Source organism: Sitodiplosis mosellana, unplaced genomic scaffold (genome assembly GCF_009176505.1).
Source record: "Sitodiplosis mosellana isolate CC-2019 unplaced genomic scaffold, AAFC_SMos_1.0 Smas_scaffold_42, whole genome shotgun sequence".
Classification (NCBI taxonomy): Eukaryota; Metazoa; Arthropoda; class Insecta; order Diptera; family Cecidomyiidae; genus Sitodiplosis; species Sitodiplosis mosellana.
The window spans coordinates 618,440-639,866 of record NW_022595284.1 but is presented as its reverse complement, the minus strand read 5'-3'; the positions used below and the strand labels follow the sequence as shown (position 1 = coordinate 639,866).

Here is a 21,427-nt window from a genome sequence, read left to right as displayed (position 1 = left end):
AGATGTTGTTTACGTTGTTGGTGACTTAAAGATTATAAAAACAGATGATATTCAGCACGCGATCAGCACTGATATCAATTTACATTGTATTATATTAATTAGGAAAAAGTTAGAAAAACAAAAAGTGTCTTAAAAAGGGAATAGCCTTTTAAGGCACATTTTAAAGCATTTAATCTCATTAATAATCCACAATTAATATTTTTCGATATAATTTGCAATGTTTGCATAGGCAAACCAATAGACACTTCACATAAACAACCTGCCTGAATAAGATGACTAGTCGCGGCAACCGATTGCTTCAATTGCGTGGTACGTCGTGTAATATTCAAAGGAGACCCTCTTTTATGAATAGAAAAGTTTTGTTTTGTTTTATCGGTGGCCAGTCACGGGTCCGTGCACAATTACACTTTTTTAATGGTCTTCGGTTCGTATCCGACCGATAAACTCAGCAGGCCATCCCACCAATGTACAATTTACGTGTAGATGTACGCACAGTATATGCAGTATAGCAGTACCATATCATAACACAAATGTTACTAGCCGGTATCAGTCCCATTCTTATACTCAATCAAAGTCAATAAACGGTTTGTTCCTTTGCAATTTTGATAAGAACATAAAAAATTGATTGAACTTCCGAAAAGCAACAAAAGAAAACGCAATGAAATCCTAGGGGAATATCACGCTTAAATTATTTCAAATATTTCAAAAAAATCCAATTTATCTTCAAGAATCTGTCGTATGAAATATGGTGGATATTTGTGAATACGGCGGAATATTTTGGATTTTTGTGATTATGAATGATATTTAAATGTATTTATTTAGATTTAATGCAAAAAATCTCAAATATCTCCAAAATCCACAAAAATCTGATTTATTTATTCGAAATATTCGAAAATATTTCATACAATTGATGTTTATTTCAAATATCTCAAATATCTCACAAGATTCAGGAGCGTGATATTCCCCTAGATGAAATCAATATAATTCTTGTCTTGTTTACAAGAAAGTTATGGTTGTTCTCCATCGAAACTTGCATTTTTTGCGGTTTCACTCGCAAAAAACAACCGGCTACATATCAATACAAAAGAATAAGAGAAACAAAAACAAAACAACAACCAAAAAGACCCAAAAAGAATACGGGCGAACAAAAAAGAAATATTATTGTAGAACTTTCTTTTTCAACAGAAATGTACATTTCGTATACAATTCCCATTTGCTCAAAGGCGATTATATAACACATTTTTTGGACAATTTCGTCATAGAGCTAGGAGTCGTAAAATGTTTATAACATTGTTAACGCTATTTCATTTTAATTAAGCTTAATGACGATGAATTACATTTTGGCTATGCGTTTGTCGCAAGCCGAAATTTCAAAACACTTCACGGAAATGGAATGATAAAATATTCAACGATTTCATTCAACAAAGTTATGCGAGTAAATAAATTCACAATTTTGGAGGTTGTTTGCAATGTGCATGATTGCTGTGTTGAGATGGTCAAGATAATGAAGAGAAAATTTGAAATTAACATTTATTGCAATAAATTTTTTTCTCTAACTCGACAATTTATAGTTAGACTGCACAAAATGAAAACTACCGAGATTGTTGCTAAATGTTTTTAGAAAGACGATAAAACAATGGCATGTCTATCCCAATATCGTGTTTGATTGTTAAATATTTTATTCTAATTTATTATTTTTCACTTAACCCAATCCATCCATATACATAGATTCGCCCCTCGTGTTCGTCATGAGTTCAACCTTTAATGTAAGCAATTAGAGTTTTGCTAAAATGGAATTTTTATCGCTTTGAATAAAGCATGATACCAAATCGTAACGACCAGATTGTGTTGCAACGTGTAAAATGCAAATGAATGCCAGAAAACGCGCGACCGTGCATTCAAAATGACTGAGTAAAAATTTGAAATTAATAAATTTTCCATCAATTTAAAGATGATTGCTCAATTAAATTGGTGATGTTGCTGTTGTTGCATTGCCACCGCTGCGACAGAGTGTATGAATTGTTGTGCGTGCAAAGAGTGTGAATAGAAAATGGGAGTGAGAGTGAAGTATAAACGAGTCGTTTGTTTGTTGATTGAATTACGTTTAAGTGATTTGCCGTCTGCTTTCGCTTAAAGTGCAATTTAATTGAGTTTGCTCTTGCATTTCGGCGCACACCATTACGAACCAGCACCGAACCGATTTGTTTTCAAATTAATTATTCATGTTCATGCTTTACGATTTCCAAATGACGACGAGTTTATGGAGAGAGAGAAAAAACAGCATGAGTTGGGTGCTAAGAAATGCGAATTACGATTAAAGGAGAAGAAAGAGAAGGAATGGAAGAAGAAGAAAAAAACACACACACACAAAAACAAACCGATGGGAAAAAGTTTTCGTAATGCGATTTCACGCCATTGATGGCACCCTTGATAGTGCAAACTCCTCGATGTGTGTGTGTGTGTGTGTGTCTGAATGGCATTCCATCGTTCGAGCGCAACAGATTGCTTTTCGTCGCTTGTAAATCTACGATACACGTAATTCCAATGACATGTCATATCAGACTGGAGGGAGAAAGAAAAAAATGTGTGAGGAAAAATACGACTGCATCTCAAATTAGCTAAATTATTCAATTACTCACATAATCAAAATGAGAACTGTACATTTAGCTCAACCAAATTGCCATTGAGCACTTGGTTTGGCTAAGAGAAGCCCGTGTAATGGGGAAAAAAGTGTTGTCAGGAGCATTCTGTCATCATTTGACGGTGAATTAATCTTATCATCCTTGCGTTTGGTGTTTTTTTCAAATTTTATTCTATCATGTGTTCAATTTTTCGTTCGGATAAGATAAGCGCGTCAGCACATGTGTGTAAAACGGGCGACATAATGGGTGGCGAGGAAGGAGTGAATGAATGTTGGCTTGTTGGCTTGTGTGCTGCACCGATCCGCTGTCATCGTGTGGGAAAGTGTGGATGTGTGAACTTTTAAAATCTGATGGGATTGCGACTCTAATGATGACAAAAAATGATGCGATAATCAGAGAACATTTGTTTACGACAAAAAATGCTTCATCCGATTACCGTCATCATATACAAAGCATAAATCTCGGGAGAAATTAAATCAACAGCTTAAATAAATTATTGTCAAAGCGAGTAATGTTTGAGCGGCGGCTGAATGTGTCAGTATGGGTGTGTGAATATGTGTGCATGAGAGAGTCGACGCTTATTCATATTGTGTGATTTGTAAACCGTTCGAGTTCCGCTTCCTTCGCTTTTGTTTTCCAATGAAACGGCTCAACAACAATTGGATTTAGGTGATGAATTATGAATTGCGAGTCGGGCTTAATCAATACATGAAAACAGAAAGCGCTAGACGATTCCATCATATCGCTCTGGTATATAGATTTTATATTGTCGCACTATACTCTGTGTCATCTTCCTCTGATTCAACGGTACCTTTGCATGCTCTTCGATGCATGAATTTAATATCTAATAATATGAATGCAAAACACTCGGTTTATCTGATATTTCGTGTACACCATTTTCGCATCGCTGTTGTTTGTAATAACTTTCAATACAAACTCAAAAACTCGCACCCGGTCTTCTTTTTCTCTCACATACACTCCCTGTCTCTCTCACTCCGTTCCCAATGCAACAAGATATGATGTTTGCTGTTTGTCTTTCGAATATACAAAGTTCATGTTTATGGTGACTTTTATTTTATCGCTTGCAGCTGCCTATGCTCGTAATGAGTTCCTTCCTGTTTCCATATTGTTTTCTCTCTATCTGAGCGTGTGTTGTTGCTTCTCGCGGCGCTAAATGTTTTGCATCTTTCAAACGAAGTGAAACTTAATGCAAGCACTATGTGCTTTTATTATTGGACAACCAAGACGGCAACGACGTCGAAAGCATCAACGGCAGCAAAAGCAATAGCGACGAGAAGCGTTGAAGAAAATGAGAACAACCGGAAACTTAGCGCAACCAGAATAATAATTATTTAGGTTAAATGCATGAAGATTCAATAAAATGGCATACACACAAACAAAAGATAAGGAGAGGAAGAAAGAGAGAGGGAGAGTCAACCTCGTTGTAAATAACATTTCTTGAAAGTTTCATTTGCGCTTTTTGCGTTTTAACAAAGGAAGATATAAATTTTTCAGCCAAGTATTGCTATGGTTTTTTTTAATCAAACATTTACTTGCTACACAAAAGACGTGGCATTTCCCCCATGAAATAGGAAAATGAAGAATGGCTGAACGGAGAAAACGATCGAAACAACTTAACGAGAAAATACTTCGGCCTGTGGCAATTGAAAATTTCTACTTCAAATCGAACCAATTCCCATTCTATTGGTCGATAGAGACTAAAAAAAATGTAAAAAAAAATTCTTTGGCAATTGCTTGTCGTCGTCATGGTTTGCATTTGTCAGCAGCGAAGACGTAGAACATCACTCAGCTCCGAAGATTTTAAAATCAAAATTATGAACACGACAAATAATTATTGCTCTAATGGAAGCGTTATCTTGATTGTGGGAATAAGGAGTTTGCATAATGGATGGTTGAAATGAAGGGCTCTTGAAAAATTGCAATTTTCGCGCAATCTTTAGCTCTCGCTTTCGTTCATTGAATGAATGGCAATGGCGATGCGATGCCTTTGAAACGCAGTTCGAATTTTCAAGTTGCTTCTAAACGGTTTTGGTCAGGCTTTTACAGTCAAGCAGTGAAAATGCGCCACACAACAAGAAAGAAACCATTCCAATTTAAAGCATGTTTCAAACATAAAAATATAAACGGTTCTGGCGAAATCGGTGGATTTCTTCGTGGGGTTTTGATGTCAAATTGTTTTAAACTGGTGATATAAAGAGTTTTTTTTCCACATTCTCGAGAGCAAGTGCCTGCATAAAAATATCCGCAATGCTGTCCATTTGGTGAAGAGGATTCAGAGACACACACACACACACAGAGAGAGAGAGAGTGAGTGAGAGAGGGAAAGAGAGCAAACGAGAGTGCTTCAGGCATAACTTTGCCTTTTTTTATTTTCAGAAACCCGCTCTAATTATTTCCTATTTGGGCTGGGATCGATTCGTTATTGCCACTATTTGCATGAGTCATCAAATATTTTATCCAGTGTGATTGTGAGCGTGAGCGCTCGGGTGCTCGCACGGGCACTTGGTTCGCGCAAAGGTTCGCCAACTCACTGTGCCTATGTACGCTCCGTAATAGATTCTTTGTTTTTTTTTCACATTCTTTTTATTATTGCCATTTTTCCTCATTTTGTTTCCGCTTCGTTTTTTATGTTCCGCCCAAGTCTTTAAAAAGAATTGAATTTTATTTTCATCGTCGTTTCTTTGCATTACATTGTGTAATAGGAACGAAGAGTATTCTTTTCCGTTAAATTCATCGTCTATCGCTTATTTGTTTTGTTTCTTTTCTTTCTCATTTTCTTGTGTAGCCCGTTTTATTGTTTTGTGGTAAGTGGATACCGACTTGCTTTGTGATGAACAAGAATGAATAGTATGCACGCGTGAAAAGCACGGTTACGCCACGGCAGCAGCTTTCTATCCATCTTCTTCTACATCGTCATCTCCTTCTGTTTTTTCCCTTTCTGTTTTGGTTTCTTGTTCATTTTTTTTTCTCCGATTTGATCTTCTTTTCGGCACGGTACACAGTCTTAAGGCAAGGCGTAAGACAGGAACACATGTCTACATAGAAATCACAATTTGCCGACACTACAAATGTGTGACAAACGATCGAACAGCATGTCGATAAAAATGAATAGGAAAAAAGCGGCAACGGCACGTTTTTCCTGTTCAATAGACAATACAAATGGCATTGGTGATCGAGTGATGTGAATAAAGCGCCAATTGCCGCATAAATCATAGCAATAATAAATACACTGCATTCAGCGCTCGCGACTTAGCACCAAGAGATGAGAATGGGAAAAATATGAAGTGTATGAATGGGGAATCGTGCAAAAATGAAGATGATGATAAAGCGGCGGCAGCAGTACCAAACACACACACACACATAGCACACATACTAACAAACAGCCACTAATAATAGGGCATCAATGGGAATGCAAGGTATTTCATCTTGTTCTAGTTTTTAAACAAGATGAATCGGATATTTTCCAGTAAATAAGATTTACCGTCAGCAGGAGAATTCGTTTCAAATGGTTTATATTTTTTCCTCAAGTCTTGCTTGGCACACTGACACAGACATCGTACTACCACCATCATCGGCATCGGCATCGACATCATATTCTCGCTGCACATAAGACCGAAAGAAGTGTGAAAACGCGTGCTTCGCATACCTCAAACGAATAACTGTTGCTGTACCTCAAACGAGTAACGCAATACATAGTCGCCGTTGATCGTTTGAATGGAGCGCTCGTCCTGCATTGTATATAAAGGATGAAAAGCACACGAGATGTGATACGAATGTGTATATATTGAGAGCGTTACAGCGTGGCACGCTGAGCCTGCATAATGTGTACACTGTAGAGTTCTTGAAGCATTTCGAACGCGATAGGAACAACCAGATGAAACAGATGTTTTTTTTGCTTTTTATTTTTCAACAATAAAATGGAATGCATGGAACGGAGAGCGCGCGCTACAAATGCTTCGCATTCACATGGACCGAAATATATCGTGTGGGGACGATAAATACTTTCGTTCTCAATGCCGAATATTCTGATAACACCAACGCCACCAGATATGCAATAACATTATATGTGTTATGATTTCAGTTCGGTCGTCGTCTCATACGTGTGTGTATTCGGTACGGTGCTTCGGCATATCGGTGTTCTCTGTTTGATTGCTGCTGCTGCTGCTGCTACCACTGATGCTGCTTAATGTTGGGAATATCTTGTTGCGACAGACCGTTGCTCGCTCCATCCGAATACGTTGTGTATGTTTGTGTGCGACGGAAAAATTGTTGCAGACGAAATTGTGCTGGCAGTAGTAGCAGCCAAAACCAAATGAAACACCAGTTTACCACCAAAACTCATTCGATTCGCATTGCCATAAACAGACACAGCGGCGCAGCAGATACAGTCCTTCGTGAACGCTTTAAAATCTATCTCACTCGCTGAGAGCGAGAACATAGTGAACATTTATTCTTTTTTCGCTTCTTCGACAACACACTTTGCTACTACTTTGGTCCAGAGTGTTCTTGTTTTTCCGCATGAACTCCGAACAGAAAAAAAAGTGCATCGAAATTCGAATGAAAAAAGACATTTGTGTCCATTTTTGTGAGCGGAAAAGAAGAAGCCCTGCTCATTTACCACGAACACTGAATTTTAATGCAACTCGAACTAAACGGATTAATTCGCAGTCAAAGTTATCAAAGTGGAAAATTTATGAAAGTTCAGTACCCACAGCATAACAAATAGAAATCTCCCCGGATAATTAAGTGGAAAATTGTGCAAAAGTTGAGCTGCTGCAAGTCAAAAGTTCAAAGTTGCAGATCTCTCACTTCATTTCACTTCGCTTGGAATCAGATTCATCTTGACTTTTTCGCAGAACTATTTTCGATTTGAAAAGTCAATTTGATGTGCACAGAGAGTTAGAGAGAGAGAAAGAGAAAGAGTGAATTGTGATTTGTGATTTGTTAGTAGATTTTTGCATTCGACAGTTTAATCGTTGTGTTGATTCGATTTGAGTTTGCTTCCTGTTTGATGGTGTGTCTAAGACGGTAAGTGCAGTCACAACGCTATCCAAGCGAATAATTCATTTCCGTTTGAAATAAGATAGAGCAAGGGAATAGACGAAAAAAAAGAATAACAGGACAACAACAACAGCGATGAGTTTTATCGCAAATCTGTGCGGAGCATCCAATTTCTTTTTCGACAAAGGCCTCGATACTTGAAAATCCATTCGAAATGTATTTATAAATAAGCCCTCATGACTATTTGACGTGAGTCAACTGAAGTGTTTTTGTGTGTGCTTGTGCTGTTTCGTCGGGATTTATGTCGTGTACCATTTTGTTTTCTGACAAATGCAAATAATCTGTAATTTGTATACGTTTGATGTTGTTGGTGGCCCGGTTGCCATTATCGTGAACTAATGTTTTAATTATTTAACGGTTGTGCTCAACCATGAAACACATTCACACACATACACAGCTGAAATGAAAACAAGAAGTTTTTCACTTGTTCTGGCGAAAACTTCCCAGGACATTGAACTGAAAATGGATAGAATTTTGTGGATGTGCCATCGTAAAAATGAGCCACGATAAAGGGAAGTGCATGTAATGGAGATTCCGTCACATTCACAAAATGATCTCGGACACTTTGTCATCGCCTCGTTCTCCATTTTATGCTGCTGCTGTTGTTATTGTATGTTAGCCGCCGTTTTGGCCAAAGGAAAGATATCACAATACAGAGCATAATAAATGGACTGCAATGAAATGTAATAAGTACTGACTGGAAAATATGCACGCTGTGAAAAATGTACATGTTCTACATATTCACTAAAGTTACTTTTGATGCAATGCATGCAAAATGGTTAAAAGCGAATATCTCGAAAATTCACACAAACCACTCGGCCCGATGTTGTGTGTGTTCGTGTGTCTGTGACGTTGTACTATGATTTGGCCCGCATTTTACAAAATGTTGGCCTTTGGCGTCTGCCATTTCACCTGCATGCTGGAAAGCGAAGAGCATTTTATCAGACCCAAAAACCAAAAATATGCATTTTTCCCATAAAAAAAAACACACAAACAAATGGTAAAATGCGTTCCTGTCGACGGAACGTACATAGCAACCGAAAAACCGCACACTCACCTCTTGTTGTGAGAGAGAAGCCAACCAACAAATTTTAATGGCAACCATTAAATTTTTGATGATGCCCATTTCGTTTGCATGTATATTAAATGGGAATGCGTGTGTTGACCACAGTCGGTTTCAATACCATTTTGATACTAAGCCAATAAGAAAAGAAACGCGAATCACTTGTGCTCTCGGCTCGTGCTGCTGCTCATGCTGTCTTTTTTCCTCTGCTCTCCCTTTTTGTGCTTGAACCGTATTTTATTTATTCACTTTATGCATCATGAATATGGTGCGTTGTCGTCTTTTGCGTGAAGAGAGAAAAAAGGGAGAGCAAAGAAACTTGGTAACATTTGTATAAATGCGTGCATATATACGTACATACATTACATTCACAACACACAAAGTCTCGAAAGTTTGCTCAAGCGAACGGCGCATTAAAAATCAACGAGACAACCAACCAGAAAAAACCGACCATAAAGCATTTCCGCCCCGCTAAAGTTTGTAGTTTTTGATCCCAAAAACGAAACGAAAAGACAGCAACTGAATGGCTGCAAGAGAGAGAGAGAGAAAGAGAGAGAGAGAGAGAGAGAGAGAGAGAGAGAGAGAGAGAGAGAGAGCGAAAAATATTTGTGACCTGGAAGCCTGATAGCAGTTCTTTCCAAATTACGTTTACCTTGGAACGTCACATTCGCAAAACGACGCCAACACACATACTCACCCCGACAGGACATATGGCTCACGAAGCTTATTCTATTAGTATTTTCCATTTCGATTGGGATTTTCGGTTCGGATATGAAGGACGTGTGTCGTTTGACCAACTGTGCGTGCAAAAACATTTTGCGATAGTTTCAATTCATTCACCGTGTTTGTGTGTCTGTTGTTTGTATGATTTTGGTTTTTTGGTTTTTGGTTTTTTGTTTTTACATACATTTTCCAACTAGAGATACTGGGGGTCCCTGCGTGCCCATCACTCGGATTAAAAGGATCAGAACGAAACTTTGTTAACTAATTTAAATTATACTTTTATAATCCCAAAATGCACAGGTTGTCATCAGTGTTACACATGCTCGCTCATCTCTCTCACACCAAACAAATGAGCGAATTGTGTTGCCAGTATCTGTAACTACGACGCATTTCAACGAATGAACGGAAAAATGAACGAACGATTCGAATCATTAATCTCAATATTTGAGTGCATTTTTCATTGTGCTGAAAAAAAGAGAACGGTGCGCTTTTTATGTGGAGCGTGAAAATGATTTATTTCAAAATAATTGCCCCAATAGAATTGTTTCGTCTCATAAATTTTTTCGCTCAACACACACAAACACTCAGACATAAATGCTCGCACACAGTGCACATGTAAAATCAATGAGATGAGGGCGAATGTACCAATGTCACAGACGTGATACAACCCCATCAGCGCGCACTCACAGGTTGGTTGGGAATTGTTGCGGCTGAAAAAGAAGAAAACTGGACAGAAAATCAAGAGTAAAGCTAACAATGTAACATGGAGGGAAAATCTATTTTGATTGCGGTTAGATTTGTTGTTTGCTAATGTCCTTTGCTCTTGATGTGTTGAATGATACAAAAGCTCGTGGATGGGAATGACGGAAAAGAAGGAAGAGAAAAAAGAAATCGAGAGAATAATCGCCCCATCAACAAATACAAATGGTAACAAATTCGCATGCACGCACAGACAATCACAGATTTTTCGTTTTATACATCACTTTGTGTGTGTTCTTTTTTTATATTCATGTTTCGTCAACTATTTGAATAATCCGATTGTTTACTCTGGGTACAGTATTTATGTTGATGTGTTTGTGTGCTGGCTGTGTCAGTAGCCTGGGCTTCGGCTGTGCGACAAACCAAATGCAAAATACCTCTGGCAAACCATGGTTTCACACATAAGGTAGATGGAAATGACATTAGCCAACAACAGATGAACGGCAGAGGGAAAAAAATCACATTTTTTTCTGAATTCAAGTGAAAATATGCACAACATCATCAGCAACAGAGCACTCACTCTGTTCAAAGTCAAAAGTTTACAATGAGCATTCAGCAAGTGAATAATACGACGCAAAGAATACAAAAAAGTGAATTTTCATGTTGCCAAAAACCAATGTTCGTCGTAGTCATTTGGCAAAGTGACGATGAAAAATATCTGAAACACATAAAATGATTGTCAGAATGATAAGGCCCGTTTCTTTGCTTCAACCATTCAATGTTATTCTGTATCGTGGTTGAAAGGCACTCGGCACGCACATGAATCATCAAGGTAGAGTAAGTCTGCAAGAGCAGAAGAAAAAAATGGAGAAAAAAAACCAGCGAATCAGAGAGACACAGAGAGCGAGAGGAAAATCAAATCTCGACAATGAGTGAAAAGCCGAGGGTAAAATACACAATAATGGCTTGACACGTATAAACAAAGACAAAATTTAAAAACGAACGCACGTAAAATTGTTGAAAGGAAAGGAAGCGAGCGTACGACGATTCGCCGAGAAAAAAAGAGATGAAATAAAATGATGAACATCGTGAGTCTACGGAAAAGTGAAGCTCCAATGCGTGTAATTAAAATGTAATTAAAGGGAAAATATACCAAAAAACCATAATCCATATATATACGACGTGCAATTTTACCCTAATCGCATCGCTTCCCACAAGCGTATCTATCACATGTTCTCCGCTGTGTGTAACATTTTCATTTGCGTTTTCACAGCATTTGCGATACCACTCACTTATCTCAAAATGAACGAAAAAAGCAGCAAAAACTAGCTAAAGACAGTCATTGTACATTGTACAACGAAGTATCGAAGAAACTCGTTCTTGTAGCGACTGTATCACGGATCTCGTGTTCTATTGTGTGCAAATATAGTCATTAGTCATTGTGTACACGTTTTCCTGCGCTCTATATAGCTGCTCGATGGAGAGAGAGAGAAACACACGCAAAGAGAGAGTGAGCAGTATCGTTAAACTTTTTTCTGCTATTTTTTTTCTATTTGTGACCTGCCACAGGCATACATCGCGAATGGATATTACGACGCGCCGTTCGTACGGTAACATTAAGGTGTATCAGGCAAATTTTACACGAAACTTTCATCGACACAACTTTATTAGCAAGGGCTTTCACTGCAGGGTGTAAAGTCCTGTTATGCGATTTTGATAAAATGTATAGCAAATCTTTAGTTTACTTCTTGGTTCTTGATATTTTGGCGGCGTGTGCTTGCTATTGCCACTACTATTGCGATTGCTACTATGTACCAACTTTTCCGCTTTCCGTGTGGGAAAAGTTGAATGGCTTTCGTAGCATCCTAGTTTTGGTAACTCGGCGATGGTTGTGTGTGTCGTTGTTTTTGATTGTTGAAAAGACGAAGCGTCGAACATATGCCGTTCAACGAATGAACGCATACTCAACATCTCGCATCAACATATCTATCTGCATAAACCTAATGGATATTGCTATTACAATCGCATAATCATCGTACAAAACATGGAATATGGAATATGGAATATGTGACTTCTTGTGATGTTTTAATTAAAATGAATAAATATGCAGAAATTTTCTCTCTTCTCACTCTCTTTCTCTCGTCCTCTCTTTCGCAGTCGTCAGTTTTCCAACGTAATTGTGCTTTGCCTTGTGTACAACTTAAATCTCTATGGAAATCCAGCTCATAGCGTTGGGGTTCATTATAAATTGTCCTGCAGCCATGTGTGCCGGGACGCCTGAACGCTCCAAGCAAGCAAGCCAATCCAATCCAATTCAACACACCATGCTTATCGTAATGTTTGTTGCCTTTTGTTCGGTCCTTAAGTAGGGACAATTCCAAGTAATAGAAAGTCGACAATATGCGAGAAAACAGATAGCTCGCAATTATCGCCACAAATATTATTCAAAGCGCCAATGCGCCCATCACCAATCCTAAACAAGTAATTACATTTCAAATAGTTTCTGATGTGAAAATAAATGCTGAGTACTATCTCGCACACTCGTGTATTAAATCGCATTCATACGACCGTCAGCGATGAAAAATGAATGAAACACACACACACAATCCCAGTGCGAGCGAACGTAGACACAGAGAGCAAAAACGAAACGCCGATAGTATTTTAAATGAAACCAACAAACGGAAGTCAAGATAAGCACGAATTGAAAAAATATTTAATTAACACCGTCATGTTTTATTTCACAAATCTCTTGTTCTACTAAAGAGTAATAAATACAGAAACAACCACATAGGAAAATAGCGACGAATTGCTAGCAAGTGAGCGAACGAGCGAGTAAGCGAAAGCGCGCTCGTCCTGTTTTTTTGTTGTTGCAATAAACACCGCTAACATCACCATCATCAGAGTGGCTGGTTGAATTTCTTTCATTAGGATTTCATGCACATAAATAATCTCGGAAACGAATAGAAAATCCATGGGTGCTTTTTCTGGGATTTTCTACATCTTTTTCGGGTTCACTAGTTTTTCTCTACTGCTCATCCCCCCCTCTCTCTCTCTCTTCCGAAATTGCTCATATTTCTTTCACTGCATTCATTTTGACGCAGTTCGGGGGATTAAAAAATCTTCTCGACTATAGATATATATATTTTTTCTACATATTTTGGTTGATGGAATATACAAAAAACTAGCAAATTCTCAATGAAGCTAAATTCTATTTAGGGAAAATGGTAACGATAAAATCAATAAATGGCGATTCAAAAGGAAAATGAACATTCGCTACGTTCAGATCGTAGGGAATTATACAAACATTCCGACGAAACCGAAGTGGGAATCTGTTCACTTGCATTTCATATCATTTTCGTCGGTTGACGTCGAGAATTGACTCTCTATAAAATTCTATATACACTGTCGAAAGTATATGCACAAAGTTTTGCTATTCATTAAATATGAACGATTTTTTCCCGTTGCAGTTTCGAAAGAGCTCATCGTAGCAATAGCAGCAGCAGCAGCAGCAGAAGCAGTAGGGGCAGTGGAAGCGACAGCAGCCAGTGTGCGCGCGATACGGACGAGAAAATTATTCGATTTAAAAAATGTGGATTTTCCTATGAAGAAGAAGAAGGCTCATGAATCAAAATCTGAAGACTTAAAAATAGCTCAACGAGCGACTACTGTGCTTTTCGCGCTCGCTTCATCAACCGGAGAAAGCAATTGACGGAACACATATTCATTCTAAAAATGGATTCGAATAAAAATAAATGAAGGAAAAGTAGGAAAATGTGAACAAATAGCACACATTTTGTTGATTGAATGGAGAGCTTAGGAGAATTGGCGACGACGACAAAAACGACGACGACGAAGAAGAAGAAGTAAATAAGTCCAAAAGTGACTGAAAAATGCAACTTTAAAACTGTATTACACTTCAAGTAAAAGCGAAATCATTGCAGAGATTTTTCTTTTTTTTCCCTCTCAAACAGAGTTCCGAGCAAAAGCGTTTCACCAAAAAAATTGTATCGAAACGCTTTTCATTTGCATTGTGCTCGGGAGAGCTTCGTCATGTTCTACTAAGCAAATGTTTCCCCATTCATGTTATAAAATCACTTAAAAGCACATCGCCAAACGCGCAAATTAAACGCATCTATACGTTTTTGAACGACGTGGAAGAAGACGACGACGACGACAACGACGCCATTCAAACGGGCGAACGAGAACCAGCCGATAAAAGGCAGTTTGTTCTCAACAATTTAGTTAACAGCAGAAAAGTGCAAAGTGCAAAGTAAACAACTTGAACATTCGCACATTCACACAACTTACACACACACACTCACAATAAACGACGGTAAATAAATGATGGATTTGCCAACAATTGATTCAAATGATTCACAAAACCATGGGCAAAATGTGTGTTGTCATCGAATCTCGAACGATGCTCGAATCGAATGTGTAAAAAAGTTGGTGCAATACAAAAATGGTCAGAACAAAATTGCAAACCCGTTTCCCTCATCCACATCCAAATCAGCACGAAATCGAACCACAGCAACTGCACTTTTACTGTACTTCTCGTATACGTTAAGCATTCACTTATTATGGACCAATTGTGTGATATTTACCTTGTGTGAACCTGCACAGCTCAAATTAAACGTAAACCCATCGTGGAACTTATTGCATCATCAGCGAACCGAAAGCAATAGAAGTCTAAATAGCAATAATAGTCACAATAATTTGAAATCTAATTTAGGCGATGTATCCAGTCTCAGTCACAGTAGTAGTCCTAAGTTAAATGGTGTTGCCATCAAAAATAACAGCAGCACCAGCAAGAAAAACGACAATGGCAGAGCAGCCGACGCCAATCAATTTGATTTTTTAACGAACTTCCCTGAATTCTCTGCAAACCGCGAGCTCGATTCGACAGCGTCACTACAGGCAATCGATGTCAATCACACAACAAGAGCCAACGAAGCCGTGTCACCAATGCCGATACCGATACGAGTTGGAATGAGAATGGGAATGCGAGACAAGCACTTTCACACGATCAACCGTTTGAAGCGATTGAAAAGGACAACGTCGCTTGTGACGCGACGCTGGCACATAGCACACAGACTTTTCAGCAAACGAAACGAATTTAGGCGTCGCATCAATGTTGATGATGATGATGAAATTAGATTTAAACGATATCAATCTGAAAGTGAAAATGTGATAAAATCAGCTAAAAATCATGCAATCAAAAGAAATGTTAACACTTTTACAACCGAAGCTTTAGGTGATAATTCAAATTTATCAATAATTAATACAGTATTCCCGAAACCGAAATCAATTAAGCCATCATCACAGCGACTGAATGGATTAATCACTACAACAACAACGACGAGGACGACGACGACGATGACGATAACAACAACATCAGCTCCAACAAGCATTTTCGATGCTAAATCGATTTTGTACGGCAGCGACGGCAGCGGCAGTGACAAAACTACCGATTTGGTAACCAGTGCCGTACCCACAGCATTCCGGCAAAATCAGCCGAATCAAACTGTCAACGGTGACAGAAAACTAAAAGCAAATAATAGCACCACAATCAATCGAATGGAAAATAATCGGAACAACAACAGCCGCACTACAAGCTATAGCAATGTCACAGCGTCCAAAACAGCATCAACAACGACAACGACAACGGTTGCGACTACAGTGAATCCAATAACGAGAAAATTTTCATCTGGCTCGACACCACCGGGTCGATTTCGAGTTAACGACGTTTTCGAAATGGACACGAAACAAAAGTATTATAACTACAGTGGCAGCGGCGGCGACGGGAGCAGTTACAGACGGAACAAGGACAATCAAGTCACATCATTTGAAAACGACGAACAAAACAAATGGCATGTACAATATCGAAATGGAAAACGAATCATATCATTACTGGGATTGTTTGAGCTAAGCACACGAAACGGTTTGCGAGTTGAAGGTCTGAGTGAATTAGCTGCTGCCGAACTTGCCGTAAAACATATAAATAAACGAGAGCGTCTTTTGCCCGGATATACATTGCAATTGATTACGAATGATACAAAGGTATTTTTCCTATTGAAATTTACGAGCGATAGAGAAATCGAATGTAATGCATGTTGTAGCACTTCACTTTACATGCACATACACACACCCACGGGATGTGTGACGTAAATAAATCGTATCATCAACATTCAGCAATCTAACTTCCCAAAATACCAGAAAAAACGAGTCCTTACAATCCATTCTCTGTGTGCATTGTCTCGACTACGAAAGCCTATAATATAGCACCCATTCGGTGAAATGTTGAAAATTCAAGCCTAAATCCTCGAATCCCATACTCCGACTATGAATAACCAGCTTCCCATACATTTTCTACACGTATTTCCCGTATCGTCGCCGATCCACCGAAAGAGAAAGGTTCGAAACGAATGCGAACCAACAACAACAAAAGAAATCAAAAGATTTTTTTTATTTGATCACTTATGCAAAAAATTCAAATCGATTTGTTTTTGGCATTTTTCTTTTGTGTTCCATTCCACCCATTTTTTCTCTCCCTTCACTGTCTTTAACATTTGTCGAGTGTGTGGATTCATTTAATCCAATTTTAATACACATCACTCGCATCGCAATTTAATTTCTAGCTTTTACATTCGTTGAATGCTCGTCTTCGAATCCAATTGGATTCCAATTTTTTTCATCTATTTTCGTTCGAAGTCTTTCATTTATGCTTATTTGAGGCTTTTATCTCTCCTTTTAATTTCAAAGTGTGATCCCGGAGTTGGCGTCGATCGATTTTTTCATGCCGTATATACGAAGACTATGACACGTGTACAAATGCTGCTCGGTTCGGCATGTTCCGAGGTAACCGAAAGTTTGGCTAAGGTCGTACCCCATTGGAACATTGTACAGGTGAGTAAATAGCTGTGAGAGTGGCAGAAAAAAAATAAAGAGCAATACAAACTGCGTGACGGTGACGACGGCGACAATATCGGCGTCGGTGGTAATGGTGATGGTGTGAAGGCGAAAGCGACAAACAGCGGCCCAAGTTGTGGAAAAGTGAAAAAGAAAGCGGAATTTGGAAAGAGTGTCAATATTTGTTTATGCTTGTTATCTGTGCAAAAGCACCTATCGCCTGAGTGTTTTATTAAGATATTATCTTTTATTTCCCTCCCCCCGATACATAAAAGTTATAGCTTGTAGCTATCAAATACTCTTTACCTGCATGTTATTCGTCAGGGGGTGTTGATGCCATCATCACGTTTGCCAATTAGACGACGATGAACGAAATCAAAGCCCAAGCCATTCACGCGTGTGTGTGCGTGAGCGCGCCATCGAGAATTCAATCTCAATCTTTGCAAAGATTGTTTTTTTTTCGGCGCAAAACACAAGCACTCCTCGACTTCACTCTTTTCTTGTCACACCATTTTTGGTTTGACTATCGTTGTAAAAGTTCAAACACTTAATGGCATCTGTAATCTCCATCCATGCGGCAGCAGCAACAATATCAACAACAATAGAATAAATATCAGCGGCAGCAGCTTTCCGTCTCACATTCACACCCACCCACACTGCTGTTTCGCCCGTCAACCAAAATCGTTTTAAAATACACATACACACAACACATTCTGTGTCGAAAATTGAAAATGTAATTTATTTATTGAATTACATCGATTGTTTGTTAAAGGTATCATTTGGATCAACATCACCGGCATTGAGCGATCGCACCGAATTTCCATTATTCTATCGAACCGTCGCACCAGACAGTTCCCATAATCCGGCTCGCATTGCGTTCATTCGACGTTTTGGCTGGGATACAGTAACAACATTCTCGCAGAATGAAGAAATCCATAGTTTGGCTGTAAACGATCTAGTAACGGAATTGGAAAATGCCAATATCTCGTGTGCTGCAACAATTACCTTTGCCGAAACCGATTTTAAAAACCAATTGAAAATGCTACGAGTAAGAATTTGTTTGCATCTCAATTTTATAATCTTAGCATCCCTATCCCCCACCCATTCTGCAGGTCATCCAACGAGCTATCTGTGTTTCATTCTATTGGTCTCTGCGTTCCATCAACTCGTATGTAATCAATATGTTGATGGAATGGCTCAATTATTATCTATGGCGTTATTATTGCTATTGTTTGGTAAATAAATAAATAATCTGGGTAATAGCAATCATCCTGCACACACGAAAACAATAACATTTATCGATTGAAACCATGCACACGCACACATAACACCGACAGACCAACCGACCGATCCAAAACAATTGCTGTCGAAGAAAGTAAATTTGCTCATGCAACGTACGTTCCATCGTTCGACCCGAAAGTTCGTGACATTTGGATTTTCATCTTAATCTTGATCGATTGGCTTCGTCGAATTCGCATTCAATTGCCAAAACAAGAAATAAGATAAACTGAAAATGTAGCTAGAAAGCTCCGATAACAAATTGTTGTCGAGAGGAAGAAGAGAGGAGTGTGCGGACGAACATCGTCTGCCAACAATGCTATCAATATCAGAATAAAATATAGTTGAATGCCACAAAATCCTTAAATAACACACTCCAAACGTGATTTTACATTACAATGCTGGAGATGAATTGGAGCGTTTTCGGTAATCTGTCTGGCAAACGATGCAATGAAATATTTAAATGTGAATTTTAACCGATTTCATTTTCAATTCTGAGAAGAGCTTTGCGGGGAGACCACGGCAACGATTGAGGCGGCAGCGGCAGCAGCAGCAACAGCAACAGCAACTCTTTGCATTGATTGTGGCGTGTGCATTGGTACAAGCGCTTGAAAGCGTTCCAATAAATTCATGTAAATGATGATTGAAGATAACGACTTTGATGTTTCCGCCACGAGCGAAAATACTTGAAGATTGAAACAATCCCTTGCCAAATAATATTTGGATGATTTTTGTTCACGCCGAGAAAACAATCAACGCGCGAACGCGAATGAATGCATGAATAAGATTAATTTGAAAGTCAGAATAATTTTGTGTCTTCCTCTTTCTCTCTATGTCTTTCAAGGACCTGGACACGCGAATCATAATCGGAAGCTTTTCGCATGATTTGGCACCAAAAATATTCTGCGAGGTACTAGAAAATTTATGCTCGAATCGTTTTGTGCTCTTGTCACGCATTCGAATCGAGTGCTTGCCATTCATCTTCGATTTATTTTACTTCATGCAAGAACAATACATGGATTTTATCTCTCTGTTTCATGTATTCTCTCTCTCTCTTTCTCTCATTCACTATCGTTTCCGTGTGTGTGCGCGCGCGGTCGCTTTTGCTTTTGTCTCCAACGAATGAATGGTGTAATGGTATACAGGCGTACAAATTGGGTATGTTCGGAGCTGATTACGTGTGGATTTTGCACGAAATAGTCGGTGAGCCATGGTGGCACAAAACGACACACGAATGCAGCCAAAAACAATTGCAAGAGGTTTCCGAGAATCTGCTGATAGTGTCAAGTCACAATAGCATTGTCAGCAACGAAATCAGCTACAGTGGATTGGTAAGTTTCTCTCTCTCCCTCTCTCACTCTCTCATTGTGTATGTGTGTGAATTCGTGAAACGAATTCATAAATTTTTTTTCCCTGTTGCCATTTAATAATCCGATTGAAATCATTGCTCCATTTTCTGTTCGCTCACTTAGTTTAAGTAGCAATCGTATCTGGAAATAAATTTGATGCCATCTTTTTCGCTTTCTCTCTTTCTCACACTCGTCTCTTTTGTACACTCGTCCTTGGTGTTTTTTTACATTAATTCTTCCGGCAAATAGACCTATTCGATGTTTGTGGACGAATTGAATTCGCAACTGAACGAGTCTCAACCAGCACCGTTATCGCGGTATGCAGCTCAAACGTATGACGCAGTTTGGGCAATTGCTCTATCACTTAACGGTGCTGAAACGAAGTGGAAACAATTGAAAAGCAATTCCTCAGCAAGATTACAGCTCGACCACTTTGATTATACGCGATACGATATGGCACTGGAGTTTTTTCATCAGTTTAGTCGACTGAATTTTTTGGGCGTTTCGGTATGTATTACCCATACAGTAAACAGCACGAGCATTTAATATAGCAATTACGAGATGCGCCCACTGTTGTATATTCGTGGTTCGCCAGTAAATAATATTATATGTTTATTCTGATTCGAAAATAAGAGCATAAAAATAAATGCGATTCATTTTCGATTTAGAACACATTTCAATATTGATTTTCTTTTTGTTAGATTGATTTCTTGATACCGGAGCACATTAAAGCCCGAAACGATTGAGTTTTCAAGCATCGTTTTTGCTTTGCTTTGCTTTGTTTCTATTCTTTTCTCTTTCTCGCTCCCTCTTGTATCATCCCAACAGGGTCCGGTGAGTTTCAGTGGAGCCGACAGAATTGGTATTTCGGTTTTCAGTCAAGTGCAGGATGGTCGATCACAGTCGGTTGCTTTGTTTCATCCGTCGAAGCTGCATTTGGATTTTGATTGCCTGAAATGTGTGCCCATCAAGTGGAAAAATGGCCAGGTGCCGATTGCCAAGAGAGTCTTCAAGCTGCGCGTTGCAACCGTATCGCCGGTTGCATTTTTTATCGTATCAACACTCGCTCTAATCGGCATCATATTGTCGATTTCGTTTCTGGCATTCAATTTACATTTCCGTAAATTAAAGTGAGTTAACGTCAGCATCCAACATTTTCCTCTATTCACATTCACATTTGCGCCATGCATATTGGCCATTTCGAATCAATTTCAGGTCTTTTGGAACATTCTCAATTCATTTCAGTGTGTTGTTTATTTGCAAATTTGCATACGCTTCTGAAATTCGGGAAATTGCATTTCTCTGATGTTGTTTTAGTAGGGGTAGGGTGGAGGGGGTAGAATTCTAATTCAGATTTTCTTGTGCTTTTTGTCATCGTTCTCTCTTTCAAAAACCATTATATTCCACAGAGCGATTAAATTATCCAGCCCAAAACTCAGCAACATTACCGCTTTCGGTTGTATTTTGGTTTATGCAGCTGTCATACTACTCGGTCTCGATCATTCTACACTTCCCGCAACGGAAAAAGCATTTCCGGTTGTTTGTACGGTGAGTTCTAGCATTAATTAATCCTCGTACGGACACCTATTTTAAAACCTTCGAACGGACCCCTCGGGTCTGGCTGGACCCCTATATATTTACATGCATTTGTATGGAAATAAGGTATGCATGCCATCTCATTT

The 21,427-nt window shown here is 38.8% G+C and overlaps 1 protein-coding gene across 1 annotated transcript in view; it reads left to right on the top strand.

Annotated features, from left to right (window-relative positions):
* The first annotated feature begins 7,009 nt into the window (after nucleotides 1–7,009).
* The window catches only part of LOC129569730 (uncharacterized), a 23,458-nt gene continuing 9,040 nt past the window's right edge, over nucleotides 7,010–21,427 (top strand). Inside the window, exons 1-9 of the mRNA XM_055448868.1 lie at nucleotides 7,010–7,691; nucleotides 13,677–16,269; nucleotides 16,972–17,115; nucleotides 17,891–18,166; nucleotides 19,241–19,306; nucleotides 19,542–19,727; nucleotides 19,995–20,252; nucleotides 20,574–20,875; nucleotides 21,155–21,288. Of these exons, the coding sequence (XP_055304843.1) occupies nucleotides 14,551–16,269; nucleotides 16,972–17,115; nucleotides 17,891–18,166; nucleotides 19,241–19,306; nucleotides 19,542–19,727; nucleotides 19,995–20,252; nucleotides 20,574–20,875; nucleotides 21,155–21,288 (3,085 nt within the window). The 5' untranslated portion in view covers nucleotides 7,010–7,691; nucleotides 13,677–14,550. The remainder of the gene's footprint in view (nucleotides 7,692–13,676; nucleotides 16,270–16,971; nucleotides 17,116–17,890; nucleotides 18,167–19,240; nucleotides 19,307–19,541; nucleotides 19,728–19,994; nucleotides 20,253–20,573; nucleotides 20,876–21,154; nucleotides 21,289–21,427) is intronic.